Source organism: Uranotaenia lowii, chromosome 2, assembly GCF_029784155.1.
Source record: "Uranotaenia lowii strain MFRU-FL chromosome 2, ASM2978415v1, whole genome shotgun sequence".
Lineage (NCBI taxonomy): Eukaryota > Metazoa > Arthropoda > Insecta > Diptera > Culicidae > Uranotaenia > Uranotaenia lowii.
In genome coordinates this window covers 70,333,293-70,357,521 of record NC_073692.1, presented here as the reverse complement: position 1 = coordinate 70,357,521, position 24,229 = coordinate 70,333,293, and the positions used below count along the sequence as shown (strand labels likewise).

General features: G+C 36.3%; 1 protein-coding gene across 1 annotated transcript in view; it reads right to left on the bottom strand.

The window, feature by feature from the left end:
- Positions 1-24,229, bottom strand: part of LOC129741536 (serine-rich adhesin for platelets-like) — a 495,158-nt gene that overhangs the window by 17,540 nt on the left and 453,389 nt on the right. The window contains exons 2-3 of the mRNA XM_055733276.1: positions 18,633-19,062; positions 6,516-6,687 (exon numbers count right to left, since the gene is read on the bottom strand). Coding sequence (XP_055589251.1) covers positions 6,516-6,687; positions 18,633-19,045 — 585 coding nt within the window. The 5' untranslated portion in view covers positions 19,046-19,062. The remainder of the gene's footprint in view (positions 1-6,515; positions 6,688-18,632; positions 19,063-24,229) is intronic.

The following is a 24,229-nucleotide window of genomic DNA, read 5'->3' as shown; positions in this document are numbered from 1 at the left end:
CAATCTGGCTAGCTTATTCTAAACCATTGCCTAGGTAACACTGTTTTTAAGATCTGAATCGAATGTAAAGGAGGGAAGTTTCAGGAAAAACTATTCGCCATTCAGATAAATTTGGTCAAATAACATCAATTTGAATGATATTTTAGAAAAGAATAACACCTTTCTGGCTTTTTAAGATATTTGTTGTCAAAGAATGAAGACATTTTTGTCAATCGATGTAAAAGGAAAACTCAGAGTACTTTCTTTCTTTCTTGCTTTAGTTTTGCAATTTCAATAAAATATAGATCTATAAGTATCCAATTTTTAGAACTTCGAGTATCAGATGTGTGTGTATTTATTCGTTTCTATTTATATTTTTCGGACATTCTATCTGTGGATAGTTTTGGAAATAAAGTAAAGTTCTTACAAAAAAGCATAGCTTTTAATGATAAGTTCAACAAAAGAGAAACTTTTTTTCTTTTCAGGATTGGTACGGTGCACACAGGAGAAATCGTTACAAAAATTGTTTACGCCAAAACAAACGTTTTAGATCTAAAGTGTCTTCAGGACATTTTACCTTCATTACAAGTACTTTAAAATGAGCTTTTAATAAAAGTGATTGAATCGCCTAGTTTTTGGATTGTAAAAAGTGTAGTAATTTTCTTGAAGACATCAATATCGTAGAAGCTAACTTAGAAAAGTTCAAAATTTTTTTTTTTAATTTTAAGTTTTTCATCGATATTTTGCCAGACAGAGCTTATAAATGCAAGGTATGTTTGAAAGAGTTTTAAGGCACTTAAAATGGAACAATTTTGCAGAACATTAATTGTAACAATATTTAGACTGAAACGAGATACATTCAATAAACTAAAAAAAATAGCTGTTTTCAAACAACTGTATCTTCCTAGCTCGGAAAAATTCGGTTAATATTTTGATTGCATTATAGTCAGGCTGATTTTACGTTTATAAAAATTTATAGATTTGAACCAGGGCCGTAGGAAGAACCGACTCATGGGGGGGGTTTTGGTGACAAATTTTTTTTCTATGATTTTTTGTCTAACAACACACGAATAAAAAAAATTAAAAACAAATAATGTTTGTAACTATATGATTATTCATTTATAAGTACTCATTGATAGTTTTCGTATGAAATTGTAACTTAATAGAAGACAAGAATGCCACAAGGATGGTGAAGTGTCATTAATAAAACCTTAAAAAAGTAACTTTAAAAAAGTGGTCCTTAGTCTAAAGGGTGAGCTAAATTTTTTTTAATGAAACCTCTAGAATAGAAGCAATATATGAAATTTGCTTTCCTCGGCGGTGACAATTTTTGAATTTCTTTAAAAGTCTGGTAGATCAAAGGTATTTGGTTTGAGCATAAGATAAGTTCTTTTTAAGGTAGCCTTCAATTTCTTAAAAAATGTTATTCTGTTCTCAAATCAAACAAGCCCAATCTTCTTAACTCTTTTACGAATTCCAAGATTCTATCCTTTGATGAAAATAAATAAAATTTTCCAACAAAAAAACTGTAAGAGATAAAACAAATTTGGAATCAAATTTGCTTGATGAAAACTTGACCTGAATTCATGATTTTAGTTTTAAATTTGGCTTTTAAAAAAGCTGCAATATTAATAATGTTAAGCAATACACCTAAAAACTAAACAAAAATGTGCAGATTTTTTTGATGAAGATCACGAACATGTTTCTTAAACAGAAAATATTTTTCATAAAGAATCAGTTTTATACTAAAAATCTTGTAGATGATTTTTTTTAAATTTAATTTGGGATATTTTGCATGAATCAAAACTTAGAAAGTTAAATTCTACTTTATATTTGTGATTTTCAGCTGAATTGTGTGTACAAACTCATTCTGATTAAAAACTTTGAAATTTGGAAATTGAATTGATTTTTAAGATTATGTTCTCATGAATTTTTCAACAATTTTATGTTGATTGAAAAATTCATTCACAAGCTAAATCTTTTTCTGAATTTTATATCTGAATCCTAAACCTGAATTCAAAAATTGAACTTTGAATCTGTTTCCGAATTTCTTTACGATTTCCGAAATGTACAAAAAATACGAATGCCGAATCTCAATTCCAGAACTTATTTTCATGAATCATTTATTTAAGTTCTGTAGTGCTGGTTTAATCTTCATTCATTATTTCAATATTTATTTTTAATATGTTTTGTGAATCCGATTTAAAATGTGAATTTCGGATGGTGAATCAGAATATGGTTTTCAGTTTTGGATCGCCACTTAGAAGCTTTAAATGTTTAAATTTTGTGTTCGAATAAAGTTAAAAAACTTCGAATTTGAATATAAAACAAATTTCTTCTTTTTCCATATTCGGCAAACTTTTATCAAAATATTGAAAATGCTTTGATTTTCGAAAAACATGAGGGTTTATTCTGTGACTCACGAAATTTCACGTCTTCGTCCTGACTTCAGAAAATGCTTCAGAAAAGAAATTTTTGTATTGATGAGCTCCAAGGATTGAAAAACTCATTCATACGAGCGACGGAACCTGCATCGCTCCGATTTTTGCTCATAAGAATGTCGTGGAACGCGAATGAGGTGTGAGCGAGAATCTCCTGTTCTCACGAATCAATCCCGACCAAAACGAAAACACGAACAAGGTTTCTGATTCCTTTTTATTTTGCTTCCCTCTTCGCACACAAAGTTGAGCATCAACCCGACGATTGCGTAGCAGCGAGCTGGTTCGTGAAAATTTTTACCAACCCGCTCATGAACCGTGTTAGTAATGATATTATTTCTTCCCGTGGAAAAATCTTCGTCCCTTTGCGAAGCTTGAGCTTAAAAAAACACTAACAGCAACAATAGGTAGGGGAACATGCCCTATTATGCGCCACCGAAGCGAATCGCTGATTTTCTTTGTATTCCACGTACAAATTGTGTTGAAAATTGGTGCAATCGTCGAAGAAAAATGTTTTCTACAAATGCCTATGATATTTTATTACTCAAATTGTTATAGTTGCTTCAAAAACTTGATTTTTAAAAACAATATTCAAAGCCACATAACAAAACTGTGTTGCAAATACGCGCCGCTGTGTATTCAATATGCGCCTAGCAGCCGAACACACCCGAAAGCAGCCGAAGACCAAAAACACACCAATACTTACAGACACTTTGACTGAAAAGAAAATCAAAATGGACTAATCAAAATTTTGAAAAAAATGAAAAGTAGATTTTTTGGGCTGAACTAACGTTTAAAATATGGTTTTAGACTTTTTGTTCATTTTCAATGAAAATTGGCCTTTTTGAAAAATTAATGCTATTTTCAGCCTACTACGATTGGCGCGTTATAAAGAGCGCATGGGCCGTGATAGAACATACCCATAAAAAGCATACCTTTGCGAGTTCAGTATGATTTTTTAGCATAAAATCATAGTTTAGATTCTCCTCTATCGATGTGTCAGAAAATATTGTCTTATTCGTTTTTCTCTGCTTGGTGACACCTTATTGAAAGTGTTTTAAAATTTAGATCAAAATGACGAAAAACCTAAATTGTGAAATTATCACGACACAGGGGCATTTTAAGGAAAAATTCATACTTGCCATGACCTATCACAGCATTTAGAACAAGTTGGTAATATTTTGCAGGCTTCAAATGTTTCAGATTCTTCAAAACAAAGGTGGCGCGTATTAGCCACATGGGGCGTTATATGAACTTTTCCCCTACTGACGCCAAGCCGTGTTGGCTTTCAACAGCGTTGGCCAACAGGAATTGAAAAAAAGAAGAACAGTGTGCATACGATCGGTAGAGTCAATCCATGTTAGTGATGTTATTATTCTTTTCAGGCAAAAATGCCGAGCCAAAAGAATACATTTCCTTCATGCTAGTGGTGTTATTATTTCTTCCTACGGAAGAATGTGCGTCACTTTTTGAAGCTACAAGCTTGAGGGAACATCAATAACATCAACAGCAACAGTGTACACTTGTGTAGGGCAAGCCAATCTTCAAACGATCGGTGCCCGGATGGTACGGTACGGAGCCGAAAGATTCCTTTTTCTTTTTCTTTTGAACTGACGTACTTACTCCTCTAAACAAACAGCAAGCTTGGTATCTAAATTTTCACGAAGCAAATACGAGTCTCTCGTGATCCCGTTGCTCAGACTCGCTCATGAATATTTTGTAAAACGAGCAACAAAGAAACTGCCATCGTAGAATCGTTTGTGTTGCTATTCGTGATTGTATTGAGCACAAACGAATAGCGAGCCGGCGGCGAAGCATTCTCATGTGCGTTTCGATGAGTGAGCGATTTTTATAGTCCTTGATGAGCTCTGAAGACCAAAAACAGCTCATCCAAACAAAAATTTCGAGGCTAGAGAGCCTCGCAAAGCCATTTGAAATTTCGTAAGTCACGTCACTCGAGTCGCAGAATAAGCCCCATGATTCAACAAGGATTTCAAAGCAGCTTTCCATTCCTAATTTCTTATGATTATTCGAACTGAAAATCACGAATCCTAAACTTGATACAAAATCAGAAATACGAAAATATGTAGAATTTTGGTTATAGGAAAAAAAATGGATTTGTTCTTATTCTTATTCTCAAATGAAATTTGTGTTATAATTGTTTTTTATTTATGCGTCCAAAATTTTTGCAGTTTCTTAGTTTTTTTTTCTAGATTTTTGATGAGCAATTCCTAGGTTTTGACCAAAATTGCCCGGTTTTGCCTGGATTTGATCGACAAGTTTGAAATCAAATACCCGTAATTTGCCAGGTTTTTATATAAAACAGCCCAGATACGTGCCGAAAAAAATTCTGACAACCTTATTCTATGAACAAGTGAGAAAATTTTTAAAAACTGTAGCAAAATCTTGAACTTGAAATGGGTTTTTGAGGTTTTTGTATTAGTTTTTAGTTCAGATAATTACTCTTGAATATCTTTGCTCTATTAATATCATAAATTGATTATGAATTTAAAATTTTGAGTGTATAGTAGAATACCTCGCTTCCTTTTTTGGACCCTCATGGGGGGGGGGGGGGGTTTAACCCCCAAAACCCCCCCCGTTCCTACGGCCATGATTTGAACGTTAAAACGTTTTCTTTGAAGATTTATGATTGATTTAAGTTAGTGATTTTCAATGGTTTTAGGGCAAAATTCAAGTTTACTTTAAAATGATCATTTTAGTTCCTAACGAATGGATTTAAACTGCTCTATTTATAAAAATAAATTCAATATTTGAGTTGGGCAAATTAAGAGTACAAATTTATTTACATTTTTATTTCAGATAAAAGAAAATGTGAAATTATTGAAATGAGAATAAACGAATAAGAATATTTAGTAACAAACGGAAAGATAAAAAATAAAAACAACGCTCGATATTTGAAATTCTATCTTTGGCCGTTCAGATGTCCTTTTCTGCTGAGATTAAACAAAGTAAAACGCGTGCGAGAGAAGGATGTGGATAAAGTTTTAACCCAAACAAAACCGTTGCTTATTGCCAGTTAGTTTAAATCAATCACGAAGCTTAATAAAAAAATTAACGTTGAAAATTATTGTTTTTTTTTTATAAAAGTAAAAACTACCTGATTTACTGATTATAATGCAACCAAAACATTAACCGAACTCAATCGAACTAGAAAGATACAGTTGTTGGAAAACAGTTTTTCAAAGTTTTTTGAATATCATCCGTATTCTCGTTTTCGATCGAATGACATTCGTTCGATAGTTTTGCAATTTTGTATTCTTGTTTTCCTTCAAATAAGACAAGAATAGTTTTTCCGAATTCGACCGAAAGTATCCATTTGAACAAACGACAAATACGCCGTAAACAAGAATAAGGATGCATATCTCGTTTCAGTCTTGATATTTTTTTAAGTATTTTAAGTGACTTAAAACTCTTGGTACCTTGCATGTTTAAGCTCTGTCTGAAAAAATATCGTTGGAAAACTGAAAATTTTGAAAAAAAAAAAAATTAATTTCGAACCTTTCTTACTTTTTATGGATTGTTTCTACGATGATGACGTCTTCAACAAAATTACTACACTTTTTACAACCCAAAAACTTGCTGAAAATATTACAGCTTTAAAATGTGAATTTTATTAAAATATTTTTTCTATCTCACTACTAGGTGATTTAATCACTCTTATCAAAAGCTCATTTTGAAGTTCTTGTAATGTTAATTAAATGTCCTAAAGACACTAGGTCTTAAACGCTTTGTTTTGTCGTAAATAATTTTGATCACCTTTTTGCATCGTTTTCCCCTGTGTCCGCTGTATGAATTTATTTATAAAAACCGGTAAGTGGTGGCTCCAGAGAGTGCATACATACCTACCTATAAAATAATGTTAAGAGAAATACTAGTTTTTTATTGAAATTTTTATCATTTGCACAAAAGTTTAGAAGAAAGGTAGGCTCAATAGCATAATGACCAATCAAAAAGAAACTGAGCTTGGCTTAACCTGTAATAAAGTTATTGACCTGATGACTCCAGAGAGTATATTCAACTAGGGCAAAATATTCGTTAAAAAATTGTATCTCAATGGTTTCGACAAACGTTACTCACCTTCAACGCCTTGGCCGTCGACCGGCTGCGACTTTTGTAGATCACCAGGAACACCATCAGGCCGAAGAACCCCCCGAGGGTGGCCGCTATCCGGACCCCGGTCATCACGTCGTACGTCGCGTAGAACTCCATCCGTTGCCGTTCCCGGTCCCGATCCGCCTGCGACTGATTGCTGCAGAGACGAGACGAAGGTAAGGACAGTGTGGGCGTGGAACCACCCGCGATCGAGGGTTGTTGTTCGATCAGTCGATCGGGCGCACTAGCTGCGCCACTGTTGTTATTCAAACTACTACTGGTATTGTTGATGTAGTTGTTAGAGATGTTGAGTAACTGGCCAGTTTGTAAACTGCTCGCAGGACTCAAGCTTGTTTGCTGAGCAGTAGTACTAGAACTGGTTTGTGTAGTGGTGGTAGTAGTTGATGGAGTAGTAGTAGTAGTAGTAGAAGAGGTGGTACTAGAGCTAGTAGTATGAGTAGAGGCTGTCCTACTGAAACTGCCTGTGGTGTACTGATAGTCGGAGTTGGATGTTCTGAGTACACGCACCGATTGGAAGAATTTTTCGATTCGTACACCAATGGGCAGTTGATGGTACACATGTAGATACATCGAGGATAGTATACGTAAATTTGTACAATGTATGTGTATGATGAATGCATGAGTTTCCGATGAAAGTAGTTAGTTACACCGAAGAGTAGTAGCAAAGAACGGGTACAGAAAATGAGAAAAGATCCGGAAAGATGAAAGTTAGAAAGATAAAGAGAAAAACATCGGTATGAACGTAATGGACAGCTCATTTAGACTCTGTAAAGAAAAGATGGTTAGAATTTGGGCACGGTGATAAGCATAACCACGTTAACAGGGTTTATTCAAGAAACGGCAACGGCAGCAATTACCCCAAAGATTTTTTTCTTCAAACTTAAAAACACGCCTAGGTTGCCTAGACTAGAAAAATAATATGAGAGCTCAAATATACCAGGAAGAGGTTTCTCGTGAATTATTGTTTCCTAAAATTTTTAAAATTAAAAGATTGAAAATGTTCAATTAGTCTTCAGCAATACTCGTAATTAATTAATTTTGGTTCTAAAACAAGACATTTGGTTTCAGCTAGTTTTAATATCTGATAGATCGTCTCTATGTTTAAAGATGTAATCGTTCATTTTGCTGGCAATCGGTGAACTTTAAGTTTAACCGGAGGAGCAGAACCTTTGACCGGTTACATAAATCTCCTTGGTGCTCATTGAGTGAAATGTTACCCCATCGTTCGGACCACTCGATGTCTCACCATGTGACAATCACGTTCAAAGCGCTACGTCCTACGTGTGTCCGCCGGCCCGCCCCATTTAATCAACACGTGTCTTCATCTGTAATGTAGCTTGTTTGGCACATTGGAATGGGTTCATTAGCCAGGCGAGTGAAGAGGCCACTCAGCAGTGGCCACCACTTGCATAAAGGCAATAGATCAAACGAGGATTCAGAGGCTGTCAGATGGCTCTGTCCAGATATGTCTCTCTCTCTAAGTGAAACACGTGGAGGATGGCGGCTTGATATGGCTTGTGTTGGGCCTAAGGTCGTGACATAGGCTTAGTCATATAGCGAAAGCGAAACATTGTGGCTCTTTATTGCGAAGCGTTTAGTAGCGCTGCTTTTCCGAAATTAAATATTTATGGCACCTGAAATATGTCATGATTTAGTGAAATTGATTGATTGGACAATTTTATCGGTTTCATTCATATTTCATCGATTATGAAATTGACTCCCAGAAAAGTAGGGAAAATTGTCTCGTTTGCACACGTGTCTAAACTCGTTATTTAAGGAAGAAAATAAAAATAAAATTATACTCCCACACAGCTCGAATTAAGGTCGCCAGCAACACGGTTGTGTTTTCTGATGTGACGGTTCGTTTGAATCCCTCCAGGCGGCTTAGCGGTTTGCCGGTTGGCCAAACCTGATAAGATTTATGGCGCTGCCTGGTGGGAAAACTGAGCAAATCTGGGAGGATTGGCCTTTGGCTGTGAAGTCACCCGACCTCAGGTCGGTTAGAGTTGTTAACATTTGGTACGACCATTTAACAAGCAGTTAAAAGGAATCGAATGTTCTACGGAATAAAGGTAAACGATAACTAGTATAAAAAAAGTTTATCACTTTGGCCAAAATAGTATGCATCCAATTTTAACAATTTAGGCGTTAGCGATTGTGGAATCGAATTGATTTTTAAATGTTGGTACCTATATGAAAAGTCATCAAGTGAGTGGGAAATTTTGCATATGCATTCAATGCTACTAACCAAACAATCTATCATCCGAGAGGGTGGAAAACCACTGTGATAGGAACTGTCCTATGAGTTCGAATTATTTCTTCAGGCATAGCCCGGTAGCCGGAAATTTGTAAATCATGCGCCTTCCTTGTCTCGATTGGTTGACATTAACATACAATTTTGAAACTATGGGAACAGTGACTTTTATATACATTTGTACGCTTGTATTAAACTGAATTGAGAATTTTTGTAACAAAGTAAAAAAAAATCAAAAGCAATTGCTATACATTTATTTATATTTTATTCTTGCGTTTAGAGAGAGATACAAATCATACAAATTTTGCCATTAAAAATTTCTTTCCCGACCCACAGTAAATAGCCCTTTTTCACAGTGGTATTCACCTTTGTTATCTTCTATCCGTACCTTGATTTATCAACTGAATTTTGGTTGAATTTTTCAATGTTTTCTGGCTGCTACATTTAATTTTAGAAGGTTACTATTCAAAGCTGAAATCAGCTTAACAAGACGGATCTTTTTTTTTGAATCAGATCTAGTTACATATAGTCAAGTGATTGTCAAAGGTTTTTTTTGGTTTGTCCAATGTTCACAATTTTTTAAAGTCATGTAAATATTCATCGGAACTGTAGAAGAGATCTACTGGGTCTATAGTCGATACTAATCTTTTACCATGGATCTACGTAAGTGGTAAAAAATTTTCGTTGTAGTAATCTTTCTTTTTTCTTTAGTATAGCTTGAAGGAACTGATTTGGTATCCATTTTTATTAGCCGTTTGGAAGATAAGTTGAAGTTCTTTTCTCTCTCTCTCTCTCTCTCTCTCTCTCTCTCTCTCTCTCTCTCTCTCTCTCTCTCTCTCTCTCTCTCTCTCCCTCAGCTGCAATCTTATGTTGGAATGCATGATTAGAAGTCTTAGTAATGAGTAATCAATATCACGGCCAAATGGGCATAAGAAAAGAACGCGAGCGGAATAGGCCAATAGGAGCCAATAGGAGGAAAATCCTGTAAAATGTTTTTCTTGTTTCGCTTGAATGTAGTGGTTATGCATCATTAAGCTTGGGAGCTCGAGTCTTTATGCCAGTAGTGCTTCTCCAATCATATCACCTTTGACACCTTACACTTTTCAGCGCATTTTCGGCGGAGATTTGCTAAAAAGGCATTGGATTTTTTCAACCTCTTCTATGGGTGTATTAGGTAAGTTTCCAATAAATTTTGAATTGGAAGAGACCTTCATTTCTTTTTACAAGAACATCCAGGAAAGGAAATTTTATGTCATCTTCTATTTCACAAGTGAATTTGATATTCTTTCTAATCCGTGTATGTATGTGATAAGTTCTTGTCCCATTTCGTTTCTAAACAGTAAGGTAAATTGTAAAATCAGTTGTGTTGTCCGATTTTAATCAAACGTTTAGGCATTGCCACCTAAGATAACCTTGCCGGGGAATATTACAGAACGCTTCATCTGGACCGGTTACGTGAAGCGGGTCTGCTTCCGTACCGCTAATTTCTAATGCTTACCTCATTTAAACTTTGCGATACGATAAGCTGGGTTGCATCATCGAGTTTCGAGTTTCGCAAGAGAATTCCACATCTGGTAGATCTGAGAGGAACCAAGAAGGAGAGAGGATCATAGGGATCATGCATCGTTAGCCGGGCAATATTGTGGAGTGTTTTCGTGACAGTCCTGGTGACCGGACGTACGCTGTGCCGAGTTCCGAACTAATTATTAAAACTGCGGGTGAAAACTAGACACAGATAACCCGTTCAAGTGGAAGCTATATTTATTGGTGCGATCCGAGGCTACAACCAGAGATGCCAACTTTTTTTCAGATATTTATGGAGGATTTTAAAAAAAATTCTGAAAAAGGTCTGGATGGCGATCTTTATCGATGACGACCTTTTTTTTGGTTGCCAGATCGCAATATTGCAGAGTAGGAAATAATACTCATTACTTGATAAAAATCATACATTCTTTACATTATCAACCTGAGACCATTGTGGTGCTTCTTCGTGGCATTCCTCACTTTTCAATTACTATTTTGAATCATTTCCTGCCATTTTGCAACAAAAAATTTGAATTTTAACTGTTTTGTCAAAATATTTATGTCGATGTTATGTCGATGTTTATGATGTTTCGAGGCTCTGCCTGACAACCTGATAAGCCATTGAATTTCCCTGATTTTTGAAAATATGCCTGATTTTGCCTGATTTTGGCGAATGTCATGAAAAATGGGTAGTAAGGAACTGGAGTAGGTACCATAGCTGAAGTGAAAATGTGAAAATGTGGCTGAATCTTCCGATTTTAAAAATTGATTTAAATGGAATCTTTCGATTACTTGATGCAGTAGAATTATTCAACCAAGTAGGCTCACAACACATAGGAGTGAAAATGTGGAGCGATGACCAAAAAAAAAAAAAAAGGTCATCACTTTGAGCCATATTTCCGTTACTTTAACGTAGCCTGATTTTGCCTGATTTTTATTTCGCCAGTTCCCTGATTTTTGAGAAAAAATGTTGGCAACCCTGGTTCGGATTGCAATCTGGAGCAGTCTCACCGAGAATCTAAACATTATGTCCAATCTCTCAGACAAATCATACATTGCGAATTGCGAACAGAGATGCCAATGTGCCTGATTTTCCAGGGAATGCCTGATTTTCCGAGGCTCAGCCTGACAACCTGATAAGCCATTGAATTTCCCTGGTTTTTGAAAATATGCCTGATTTTGTCTGATTTTTGTGAACTTGATGAAAAATGGGTAGTAAGGAACTGGACTAGGTACCATTGCTGAAGTTAAAAAGTGAAAATGTGGCTGAATCAAAGCAATCAAAAGATTTCCTTGAATTCTTATTTGAAAAAGGGAATCTTTCGATTGCTTTGATTCAGTAGAATTATTCAACCAAGTAGGCTCACAACACGTATTAAAGTTTGATGCAAGAAGAAGAAGAAGTAGGCTCACAACACATATTAAAGTTAAAATGTGAAGTGAAGACCAAAAAAAAGGTCATCGGAATTTCCGTTACTGTCGTAGCCTGATTTTTATTTCACCAGTTCCCTGATTTTTGAAAAAAAAAAAAAAAAAAATGTTGGCAAACCTGATTGCGAACATCCGTGAGCGTGCGACTCTCTCATCTACTCTAGCTCAATTAAGGCGGGCAAGAGAGCCCATTAGTTTTCGAGTGTCATCACACGTCGTTGTTTTGCACGTAAGGCTGATGTCATGCTGAAGCAACTAGCAACGCAACGCGTTCACACGACAAACCAGCTCTCATTTGATCTCCATGGAAAAAGCGCAGACCTGTCATGCTGAGCGCATTGGAAAGCGCGACAAAGCTGATGCCAGGGTGTTTTGTAGCGCGACAAGTAGGAAATCCAATGGGAATATTGTTTATTCTCGTTTTAAAACAGTGATTTCGGGTTTTAACCACAATAATTCGAAGATCCGTCCAAATTTGTGATAATAAACTGAATAATATCTGAATCGACAAGAAAATTTTCATAAATTCTTGATTCCCGCAAAAAAAACAAGTAATTTTTTCGGTTCAAATTTCGGCATTCTTGCAATCCGAGCATGATCTGATAAGTTTTTGACGGTTCCCGAAAGAAAGGAGACGATTCAAAGCATTATCAGATGTAAAGAAGTGATGATTTGTAGGGAATTTCAAAGCGACATGTCGCGCCTGCATGACATCCCAATGCGATGCAACGCTTTCTTATTGGAACGCGTGAACGCGTTGCGTTGCTAGTTGCTTCAGCATGACATCAGCCTAACGCGTCCGAAGTCAGAAACATCTGCATGTGCTTTCACCTGGTGAGCTGAAGAACTTAGGAAGATCGGACTTGTGATATGTGTGCTGGTGCTGGTGTATCAAGTGTATTGTGTTGCGAAGAAGTGCATGCATGCGTTCGCATGCGGGCTTGTTGTGACGAGGATCGAGCAAGCGTCTTTGTGTTTAAGTGTTCGTGTGTTAGTGAGGAGAGAGAAGAGAGAGCATGAATGTGCCGTAACCAGGCGCCGGCAACCAGAGATGTCAATGTGCCTGATTTTTCAGGGATTGCCTGATTTTTCGAGGCTTAGCCTGACAACCTGAAGCCATTGATTTTCCCTGATTTTTGAAAATATACCTGATTTTGCCTGATTTTTGGGAATGGGATGAAAAATTGGTAGTATGGAACTGGATTAAGGACTATTGCTGAAGTTAAAAAGTGAAAATGTGGCTGAATGAAAGCAATCGAAAGATTTCCTTCAATTCTTATTTCAAAAAAGGAATTAAAGTGAATCTTTAGATTGCTTTGATTCAGTAGAATATTTCGACCAAGGGGCCGTTCACATACCACGTGGACAACTTAGGGGGGGGAGGGGGGTATGGGAATGTCCTCGCTTGTCCACGGCGAGGGGGGTAGGGGTTGGGGTCATGTCCACGTGGACAAACTTACTTTCAAAATATTTTCTAAAGGTGAATAAATATGAAGATGTTTAAATCAAAATCTTAAAATGGCAAACCTTTCCAGTTTAAGTTTAAACAATAAGTAGTTGAAAGCAAGTGATAAATATGATAATTTAGAAATTTAAAGTTTTTAAATTTTTTTATATCAGGAAATTCTTATTCGGTTTCACAAAATCAACCATTTCTATAACAAAAAGGCAAAAAGTGGTGTTTTCTAACTGTCAAATTATAGGTGTTTAAAATAAAAACTTATTCAAATGTGTCCACGTGGACATCCGAGGAGGGGGGGTAGGGGTTAGCCAAATGTCCACGCTTGTCCACGGAGGGGGAGGAGGGGGTCAAAAATCTCAATTTTCTGTCCACGTGGTATCTGAACGGCCCCCAAGTAGGCTCACAACACATATTAGAGTGAGAATGAGGAGCGATGACCAGAAAAAAAGGCCATCACTTTGAGCGAAATTTCCGTTACTTTTACGTAGCCTGAATCGGAGGAAAAAAACCAACACTTAGTTAAAAGATGTTGGTCACACGACACATAGACAAATCCTGTATCGTTGCCGGGGCCTGTCCGTAGCATACGAAAGGCGAAAAACATACTCCTCCACCAATACAGTCCTGCGATTTGATCGAGTTTTATTTTGGTTCATCCTTCTTCGCAGAGAATTAAAATGGATAGAGTCAGTGAGCGGATCAGCTGTTTTAGCACTGATGTGGCAATAACAAGACGGACCAGATGCAGAGTAGCTTGACCCCGCATGTTTACGTCTTAGCAGTAGCGTACTTAAGATAAGGTAAAGTGACATTAGGCTTAAGAATGTTCGAATATAGGCAATCCATTTGAAATCATGCTGTTTATTTTGAAATAAGAGCAGCTGTACAGTGAGCCGTTGTATCTCTCTCGGCTTATGATTTTTTTTCTTTGATACCTCGTGTTTCTTCAAAAAAATTTATCACCTTAGAAAATTTGAAAGCCAGTTAATTGTTAGTTATGTGATTCCCAAAGGCAGTGGATGAATTTGATTCCATGACTATGGCTGAATTCAAAGGAATTTTTCAGCTACCTTTTAAAATCATAGTTCAATTTAGCCAAGAGGTTCTTCAAACCTTCTTTTCGAATATGGGAAGTTTTCAAAATTTTTAAATTGGTTATAATTTATCGTTTGAAATATAATTTTAGTGTGCACCAGACAGAGTCGATTTGGGGTCATTTTTGAATTTCTTAAACCCTGGGGTCTGAAAAGCTTCGTTTCGGTCCAAAACTCATACATGATTTTTTGCAGAATTTATTAGTAACGATTACATGAGTAAATTTGAACTTTTAGGTTTGTATGGAAAAATTGAATATTTTGTACTGAAAAATCAACATCATTTTTGATTCTTCTGTGGAACCAAGCCGGCTGATGCGTGTTGTGGCAATTTATGAATTATCTTATGAAATTCTTAACAATAAATTCAATTGACATCATTGATGGAGCCACCCGAAGTAAAGCATGAAAAGTAGTCATGCAATATCTCGCGAGGCTCCAACAGTGAAGTCAATTGAATTTATTGTTTATCAATGCAAAAAGACACACCCCTGTTAAACAGCTAATAACTATTTTGTCTAATAAGATACGAGGTTGCGGTCTTCGAAAAAGTTGTTCAACGGAAAATTTTCTTTCAAAAATCTATAAATTGGCACAAAAACATCAGGCGTCCCGGTTCAACAGAAGAAACAAAAATGATGTTGATTTTTCAGTACAAAATATTCAATTTTCCCATACAAACCTAAATGTTCAAGTTTACTCATGTAAACGTTACTTAAAAATTCTGAAAAAACCATATTTTAGTTTTGTATTCAAAAATGACCCCAAAGCGACTCAGTCTAGTGCACACTAAAATTATATTTCAAAAGATAAATTATAACCAATTTAAAAATTTTGAAAACTTCTAATATTCGAAAAGAAGGTTTGAAGAACCTCTTGGCTGCACTGAAGAAAAGACCAAGTGGAGTGTGATCTGGCGAATGTGGGATGCCCGAGAAGTTGGAGAACGGTTGCCATGAACCGAGTGAATTAAAAAAATATTGTTCATCAGGTTATGTAGTAGTTAGACGATAATTTCATATATATAAATATTAATTGGTTACAATTACAACAGATCAAGTTTTAATTTGTTTAATTATTTTTCTAAAATATCTGGAAGAATCGATTCAAGACCGTTTTTTTTAACTATCAACATACTACATAGTTTAATAATATTTTTTTCCCCCAATTTTCTTATAAGATTTTTAAGGGTGAAACTTGCGCCTTGAGGCAACCGCTAAAAGCGCTCGAATCAAATGTTGAGAAACTCGGCTAGAGCTTAATGAAAAATTCATTTTAAAATAAAATATAATCGAATAAAAATATAAAAGACTAATTATAAATTTCCCATTGTTACAGCCGTGGCGTTATTGTCAGTTCGGTGGTTATGCTTACCGGAACCATGCCTCGTCATTGTCGGTTTTTGGCAAATGATTGGCAAACCACATGTTGGGACGGCCAAGCAGTTCAGCTCAGGTCAGGTGCTGCAAGCAAGCAAGCAGGGTTTGTGCTCCATGGATAGGTTCTTCAAGCATAAAATAAGCAACAGCGAACGATGCTCTAGGCAGACAGATGATACCCATTGTACGGATTTGACGTTACCCACCGATTGATACTAGACTATAGGATAGAGGCAAATTGAGCGACAGTGGAAGTGAAAATGACACAACAGATGCAAGGAATTTAGACAGTGTAGGGGTAGACGTACAACCGATAGGATTAACAGTGTGTGGTATTTGAAATTAGTGTCATGTGCTGGACAGGACATGGAAAGGTTTTATTGCGTGTTGGCAGTGCGAGCAGATTGAAAAGGAACGGCTTGGTCAGGTTTGGCGGTTTCTGACATATTGGGGATTTTGCGGTTCAATGCATCGGGAATTGGAAGCCAGAGTCGGATTTAGAAAGGTGAAATTGCTTTTGAATGGTAAAGGACATCAGCCATAATACAGTGAGCGAAATAAGAATAGCACCACTATGTGTTTTGCTTGTTAAAATATGAATGATTGAAAATTACGAAAGTTTTCTTCCACAGATTGTTCTGAATTGCTTAACGGATAAATCAAGCATATTTTTACTTATTTTGGACGTAGCAATTGGCGTTGAGGACCAAAAATGTGGAAAAGGGGTGCGAAATAAGAATAGAACCACTTGAGTTTTTCCAACAAAAACTAGATTAGTTTTAAAAATTTACTGTGTGAAAGTGAATAACAATGCTTCTACGAGTAATTTGAATAGATAACTGCATTTTAGGAGTTTTCCAGGATTCCAAAGGTTTTCAAAGGTTTTAAAATGGGGGTTTTAAGAGATGCTCCTCTACCGTTAAAGAATAAGATATTTGAGCTATAAAACTTTATCAAACTGCTTGATTTCTTCATTTACATTCATAAGTATGATGCAAAATGATGAAACAAAGATTTGAGGCTGAGTTTGAATCCAAAAAGCAGGTTGGAATTCAAAAATACTAATGTTTTTAATAATCAAACACTATTTCTTCTAGTCATAGATGGCAGCACTATCTTGCCATTAAACCAAATTCATGCCCATTTTCGAATATCTGGGATTAATTAGGGAGTGCTGGACGATTTTCGTCAAGAAATAAATACATGTACCGTGTGAACGCTTTGGAAATTCTATGATCACTGAATCCAATTAAAAAATAGAACTGCATCAAGGTCACTAAAAGTGAATTTTTTGGACCGATTATCAGAATAAGGTTAAACTTTGGGATGCAGCTTGATGGACCAGACGGCCAGCAGTATTATTGATATGATTTGCAATTGAATTGGAAGTTGAGATGAGTTGGAATTTTGGCGGTTGTACATTTTTGTGCTGGTGATTCTTTTGCAAATCCGGAAAAGCTTTCTGCAGCGTGAACTTCCACAAAACTGTAATGGGAAAATACCTCAAAATAATGAATATGGGCTAAAAATAAACCTGGAAAATCAATATTGAAACAAAATTTGGTGTTAACTGCAAGATAGTGCTGCCATCTACGACATGAAACTGAAAAAAAGTGTGGTTCACTGAACAAAATCAAAGTTTTTTATTTCCAACCTATTTTTTCTGATAAAAAATTAATCCCGAATGTTTGTTTCATCATTTCACGTCATTTCAATGAAAAAAGTTAGTAATTTGATAGAGAATTACAGCTCAAATATGTAATTCCTTAACGCTAGAGAAGCATCTCTTAAAACCCCCATTTTAAAACCTTTGAAATCCTTTGGAATTCTGGAAAACTCCTAAAATGCAGTTATCTATTCAAATAACTCGTAGAAGCATTATTATTCACTTTTACACAGTAAATTTTTGAAAATAATCTTGTTTTTGTTAGAAAACTCAAGTGGTCCTATTCTTATTTCGCACCCCTTTTTCACATTATTGATCCTCAACGCCAATTGCTACGTCCAAAAAAAGTAAACGTATGCTTGATTTATCCGTTAAGCAATTCAGAACAATCTGTGGAAGAAAATTTTCGTAATTTTCAATCATTCATATTTTAACAAGCAAAACACATAGTGGTGCTATTCTTATTTCGCTCACTGTATGACAGGATTTTTTAAACAATTTTTATATCAGTGTTCAAAATTGGAAAAAAAAGTCATGTGAACATAATTGATTATCGCAGTGTCGTTTTTCACGGTTTTATTATTGAAAGTTGTAAGAATTTATCATGTTTTAAGAGACTTCTCTTTATTAAACGCACTACATATTTCCGTAATTAAAACCTTGGGGGTTGAAATTGTACTAGCCAGAAGGCACCATGTCAAAGTTGAGCTAAATTTTGTCTACTTATGCCTATGGCCCGCTTAACGGATAGATTTTTCAGTGACTGTTCGCCAATTGCATCGTTTATAAAAAGTCGCAAAGGAAACAAAGATGTTGAAACTACTGTAAACAGGTTAGACAAAATATTACGTGAGCTAGGTTCTATCTACGATAGCGCGTTGTTTTTTCATGAAAATTGATATTCCTCTAAGCTAACATATAGGGGATGCTTCTAAAAATCGTTTGTCTTTCATAAAATGCAAAAATTTCAAGTGATTTTTAATTAGCGATTTAAAATGGGTTGAACTTTTTTCAAACGCTTTTTTCTCGATACGCCATATATGGAGATAGATCCTTTTCATGTGTTGGTACAGATATTAAAAACCTAAAACAAAATCCCTTACATTCGAATTTCTGAATTCGGCTCTGGCTCTGGCAAAAGCAGAAGGGGGATGCAAATTTGTGGGGGACAGGACTTTAGGTGATGATGATAGGCGATAATGACCCGCTCAGATGTCGGTTTAGCTGATGGGGTATTTCTACTTTCGGTCAAGTTTCCGTTTTGTCCATACCTTAAAACCGGTGTCGTGTGCTTCGGAGTGCTGGTCGGCGTATAGTATGGCCCTGTCGAGTCCGATGATGCCGAGGACGAGTGCGACGGATCAAGGGCACTGGAATTAGCTGCCGGCAGCTGTTGCTGAAGTGTTGCAGCTTTCGGTGGATAACGAAAATAATCCGATGGGGATGACGGATGGCTTATGCTGTTGCTGTTAATGAATGACGACGACGAGCTTTCGGAGGATTCGTCGAACAGAACTGCCGTTGATCTGAACGACGACGATGATGAAGACGATGATGAGTAGGGGAAGGATGGACTTGCGCCAGCTGATGACGTGGGTTTTGTTGTTGTTGTTGTTGAGTGCAATAAGGGCAAGGTCGGCGACGACGGATCTGACACAACTGACCGTCGCGCGGCTTTTCCCATTGCTATGGAAACATTCTCTGGAAAAAGAAGAAAAAAGGAAAAAAAAGTACGCGGTTATGTCATGGTCAATTAACGGCCGGAAGCTGTAAAGCATCTAGAGCCAAGCTATCTGATATTGAGTCATTATCCATGTGGTTGGATGAACTGTTTTTCCTCATTCCGTCGTTCTGTTTTCTTGGCTGCAAAATCTTGAAGCGCGGTGGAAAATATGACTGGCTTTCTGAAAGTAAACACGGTCGAGTTCATGTTTTGTTTACCAAACTGGCAAAAAAAGAACCCGGCTACAGTCTATTATTCCCAGTCTACTACGGAAAATGAAGTCAGTAAACAACAGAGCGAAGAGACAGAAATACCTACAAATACAAATACCAGAATGGAAAGAGACGAAGAACGAACGGAGAAATGTTTCGCGCCTTTTGGTGAAGATGATTGCGGTTTTTGTGGAAAGATTTTTCCTGGGTTTTTTTTTCGTGTTTTCGGGGTTTCTCATGAGAAACGATTGTGTTTAGGCAATCGTGCGGGAGCGGTTTGTTTATGGTTGAGAATGACGGTGTGGCCGTGATATTTGTGAGCAGCGAAACAAGTTTGTGGTTAGAGTTTATCACTGGCAATGTACCTCCAAAAATTCTCTGCTTCAGTTTTAATTCGATACCAGAACAGAATCTGTGACTTGAATGATGCATTTAAAACACCTCAATACTGAGTTTTTTTTAAATCCAGAGGTCGGCATTAAAACGCTATTCGCTAACAAGTCCGCTACATTTTTGTTAGTTCATCAAACTAAACTACTTTTTAAACCAACGGATGAATAAACTCAATCACCTTGTGGAAAATAACACACATCAGCATTCTTGCTTGAATAATTACACCTATTGGAGTTTTTTTTATCAGTTACTTCACCAGAAATCTCGTGAGAAGATAAATTTGTCAGCATAGAAGTATTTTCGCTCTTTAGAATTTGTATCAAATAACTATTCGTAGCTTTGAAGGCAGTATAAAGTCGCTTCATTGGACTTGAAAATCCGTGCGTATAAATTTATTCAAAAGCTTGAAATAAAAGCGAAACATCACTAAAATGCCAAAAACTGCTGAGTTTCAGACTTGATATTGGAATTTGAGCTTATTGCCAGGATAATTACAAATGAAAGACTGTGAAAGGTGCTGTAATACCCAGATACAGAAAAAAAATATCATCAGGTTGGTCTGACTACATAAAACAAATTTGTATAAAGTGAAGTTTCCTGCATTTTATAAACATGATTTGTTGATGAAAAGTTGCTAGGGAACCGAGAAAACCGGGAACTTTGTGAAAAGTTTGGAATATCATTCCTTTACAAGAAAACCGAGAAAACTGGAAATTTCAGCAAAAAACCTGAAAAAAGTCAATTTTTGCAAAATTCCGCACAAATTCAAAATATATTTCCAATAAAGTACCGTAAACTGGGGAAACTTTGATCACCGGGGTAACATTGATCAACATGAAATTTTGCAGATAATCATCATTAACTAAGTCTGAAATTAAATTCATGAAAACTGTTTTCTACGTTTGAAAGCCTATAAATTGAGTTTCAAATAGGCTAAATTTGGTTTGTAGTTGGAGATTTTTTTATATTACTTAGAATGTAGTTTTAAAGTTTCAAAAAATCTGTTTTTTTTTCGACACAAACAAACACCTCTCCTGAAAAAATGATAGCATTTAGAAGCAAATGGTTTGTTCCATATGAAAGGTAAATTTTTTTCATTTGTATGGGCATAGTTTTAGAGTTATTTTTATGGTCATTTGATCATAATTTTTGGATATTAAAAAAAAACGGACATTTTCTATTAGTGTTTTCGTTTATTGGCAGTGGCAACCTAGTTACCCACGAGTTTTGCCCTAACTGCTGTTATTATGTTCGGTTATTAATTCAGAAGTCCACTAGTTTTGCCCGAGATTTGAACCTCAAGCAGGCGGTTGCACCCCGTAAAAGTTGTCAGTGTTGGGGGTAAGCATAAGGGTGAGTATAGCAACCTTATATTTGCATCGTCCCGGGTAACGATTCTGTTTGTTTATTCAGAAAAAGTTTTGCCCCGCGCGAGTGGAGATAAACGAAAACGGCTTCTCATATGCCGTCTCATGTATAAAACAAATGGCTAAAAACCCTATAAAATGGCTAAGTTTGAATAAAAAAAAAGAATATGAAAACAGTAGGAGGACCTTGGGAATTGAATGAAGGAAAAATTTAATTTGTTTTTGAGGACAAAAAATATTGAGAAATGTTCATAATTTTTGCCCCTGAATGTATGCAGGAAACGTTGAAAAACTCAATTGAGTGCAAACCAAAAATACTGTTATTGATGTTTAAGCCTTCCGTGCTATTTGGCATCAAAACAATAATTTTGAAGATTGGAAATACGTTAAAACTATAGTGATGAAAGTTACTCCGAAACATGAAATCTGGTTTTGTAACAAACATTCAGTTATAGCCAATACAGTAGTTTTTCGATGTTATCACTGTTCGATTTTCCAATACTCGCCAAACTCACGCTCCATTTTATCACGGTCATTGTTTCGATTTTATCACGTTGTTTTTGGAAATCGTTCAGAATTCATTTGCCGTTTTTCTATTTTAGTTTCAAGTTTCGCCAAATTCAGGGTTTTACCATTATTACGGTGAATTCAGCGTGATAAAATCGAAAAACTACTGTAATGTCGTTTGAATATTCTGCTAAAGGGTGATACGGTCAAAATTTGGTCAAGGGAAAACGCGTGTAAATCGGTGAAATCGTTTATTTAAAAAATCAAATTTAATTTCTTTTTCAAGTTAAATTAGTATAAAATTAGGCTTTTGATTTTCCAAATCCGAATTGCCGGGCCTTACGCTTAACCCCTGCCATCAGATTTTGTACAGCCACCTTGTCCACCTTCTTCGCCGCAGAAAGCCAGTTTGCCTTGAACTGCTGCTCGTTCTTAGCAGTTTTTTTTGGTCTTCTTTAGGTTCCACTTGACAATAGCCCAGTATTTCTCAATTGGGCGGAGCTCTGGCGTGTTGGGAGGGTTCTTGTCCTTGGGAACCACCTGCACGTTGTTGGCGGCGTACCACTCCATGGCCTTTTTACCGTAATGGCAAGATGCCAAATCCAGCCAAAACAGTACGGAACAACCGTGTTTCTTCAGAAAAGGCAGTACACATTTATTCAAACACCCTTTCACGTAAATTTCTTGGTTAACAGTCCCGGAAGCTATGAAAATGCTGCTTTTCAAGCCACAGGTACAGATGGCTTGCCAAACCAGATATTTCTTCGCGAACTTTGACAGTTTCATGTGCTTGAAAATATCTGCCACCTTTCCCCTTCTTTTTGCCGTATTTTTTTTTGTTTCGATTATAGTCGTTTTACCATCTTTATGGCATTCGCGACTTTATCAACGTTACAGTTGGCGGATCGTTATTGAAAAACTTATCCGGTACAACTGTGTTCGATGTTTACTCTTGGGCTCGAACTCGCGGACATCGGCTCAGGAGACAACAGACATTTTTGCCGTATAAAACTCCTGTCCCGGAAGCTGCTTGTAGTCTGCTTTGACGTAGGTTTCGTCGTCCATTACCACGCAGTCAAACTTCGTCAGCATCGTCGTGTACAGCCTCCGGAATCGCGCTTTGGCCGTCGTCGTTGTTTATCAACGCGAGTTGGAGTCACTACCTTTTTGTAAGTCGATAGTTCGTCTCGTTTTTTGGTTCGATGCACGGTTGTAGACGATACACCCAGCTTATTTGCGGCATCTCGGAGAGAGAGGTTAGGGTTTCGCTTGAAACTACCGGCAACTCTCTTTGTGGTCTCAACGGCTTCCGGTTTTCGATTTCCCCCCGATCCACACTTCCTGGCTGTCGACAAAGGTTCCCCAAACACTTTAATTACATTTGTCACGGTTGATTTGGCAACTTTAAGCGATTTTGCCAGCTTTGCGTGCGAGTAGCTCGGATTTTCGCGATGCGCGAGAAAAAGTTTGATACGCTGCTCTTCTTCCTTGGACAGCATTTTGACAACTGAAGAGTGAATTCCAAAATCAAAATAGGAGCAACATTCTACACACACACACACACACACTTTCAAAATGAGGGGTGTTCAGGTTTTTAAATGCAAAATTGAAAGAAATACGTCAAGTTGATATTGACAAAATTTTGACCGTATCACCCTTTATGACAAATATTTTATCCAAAGACTGCAAATCGATTCGAGTTAAAATAAAAAAGTTATTAGGCTTGAAAAATGGGCTAACTTTAGGCACAATAGGCACAATTTTCCCGTACGTTTGGATAACGTGCCGCTATTAAGCCTACCCCCATTCTGATTCTGGGCTTTAAGAAAACCCCCCCCCCCCCCAAAAGAAATCGTCTGAAAGATTGTTTTTGATGAAAATCTAGCTTTCCATGTTTCTTCCGAACAAAAAGTCTCGAAAACCCATACAAATTTCACATAAATTTTAAGTATCTTCGCCTAACTTTTTCCTTACTTTGACTGACGCTTGCTTGCATAGCAACATATTGAGGAATCACACGTTAAAACGTTAAACGTTTCTCACAGTCTTAATTTGAAAAAATCACAAAAAAAATTTTTTTTCAAATTTTATTGTTTTTTATTTGAAAATAACGAACAATTAAAAAAATTTACTAAATTATGTTTGGTTTGTAAAAATCCGACCATCTGGAGGGTCAACAGAGTTTTCAGAGAATATTTTTCTTTTATAATTTTACAACAAACAAAATTTTGTGACGTGAATTCACTCATTCGCGCTGTTGTAGCTCAGCTGGATTCCAAACGATTTTATAAAACTTAGTGTTTCAGAATCCTCTCATCATTTTCAAAGAAGATCTTGTTTTTGATAGTTTTACAATGTTAAAGTTTATTCGTAAAATTAAAAAAAATCCTTCATTTGTGTCGTGAATTCGCTCATTTGCGACTGTTTTTGTTCGCTTTTTAAAATAACCCCATTTGATATAAAATATCTTTTTTTCTACACAACGAAGTAGTGTTTGTTGGCTCCAAAACGTAAAAAAAAATTGAAAAAATCAATCCATATATTTTAAATAATTGTTTAGTAAAAGTTGTCAATATTTACACTTTTTCCAACAAAAAAAAAATTTCAAAATTATATAATATATGTAGAAAATTTTTTTTTCTCCTTTTTCGTTGGTTTTGTGTGAT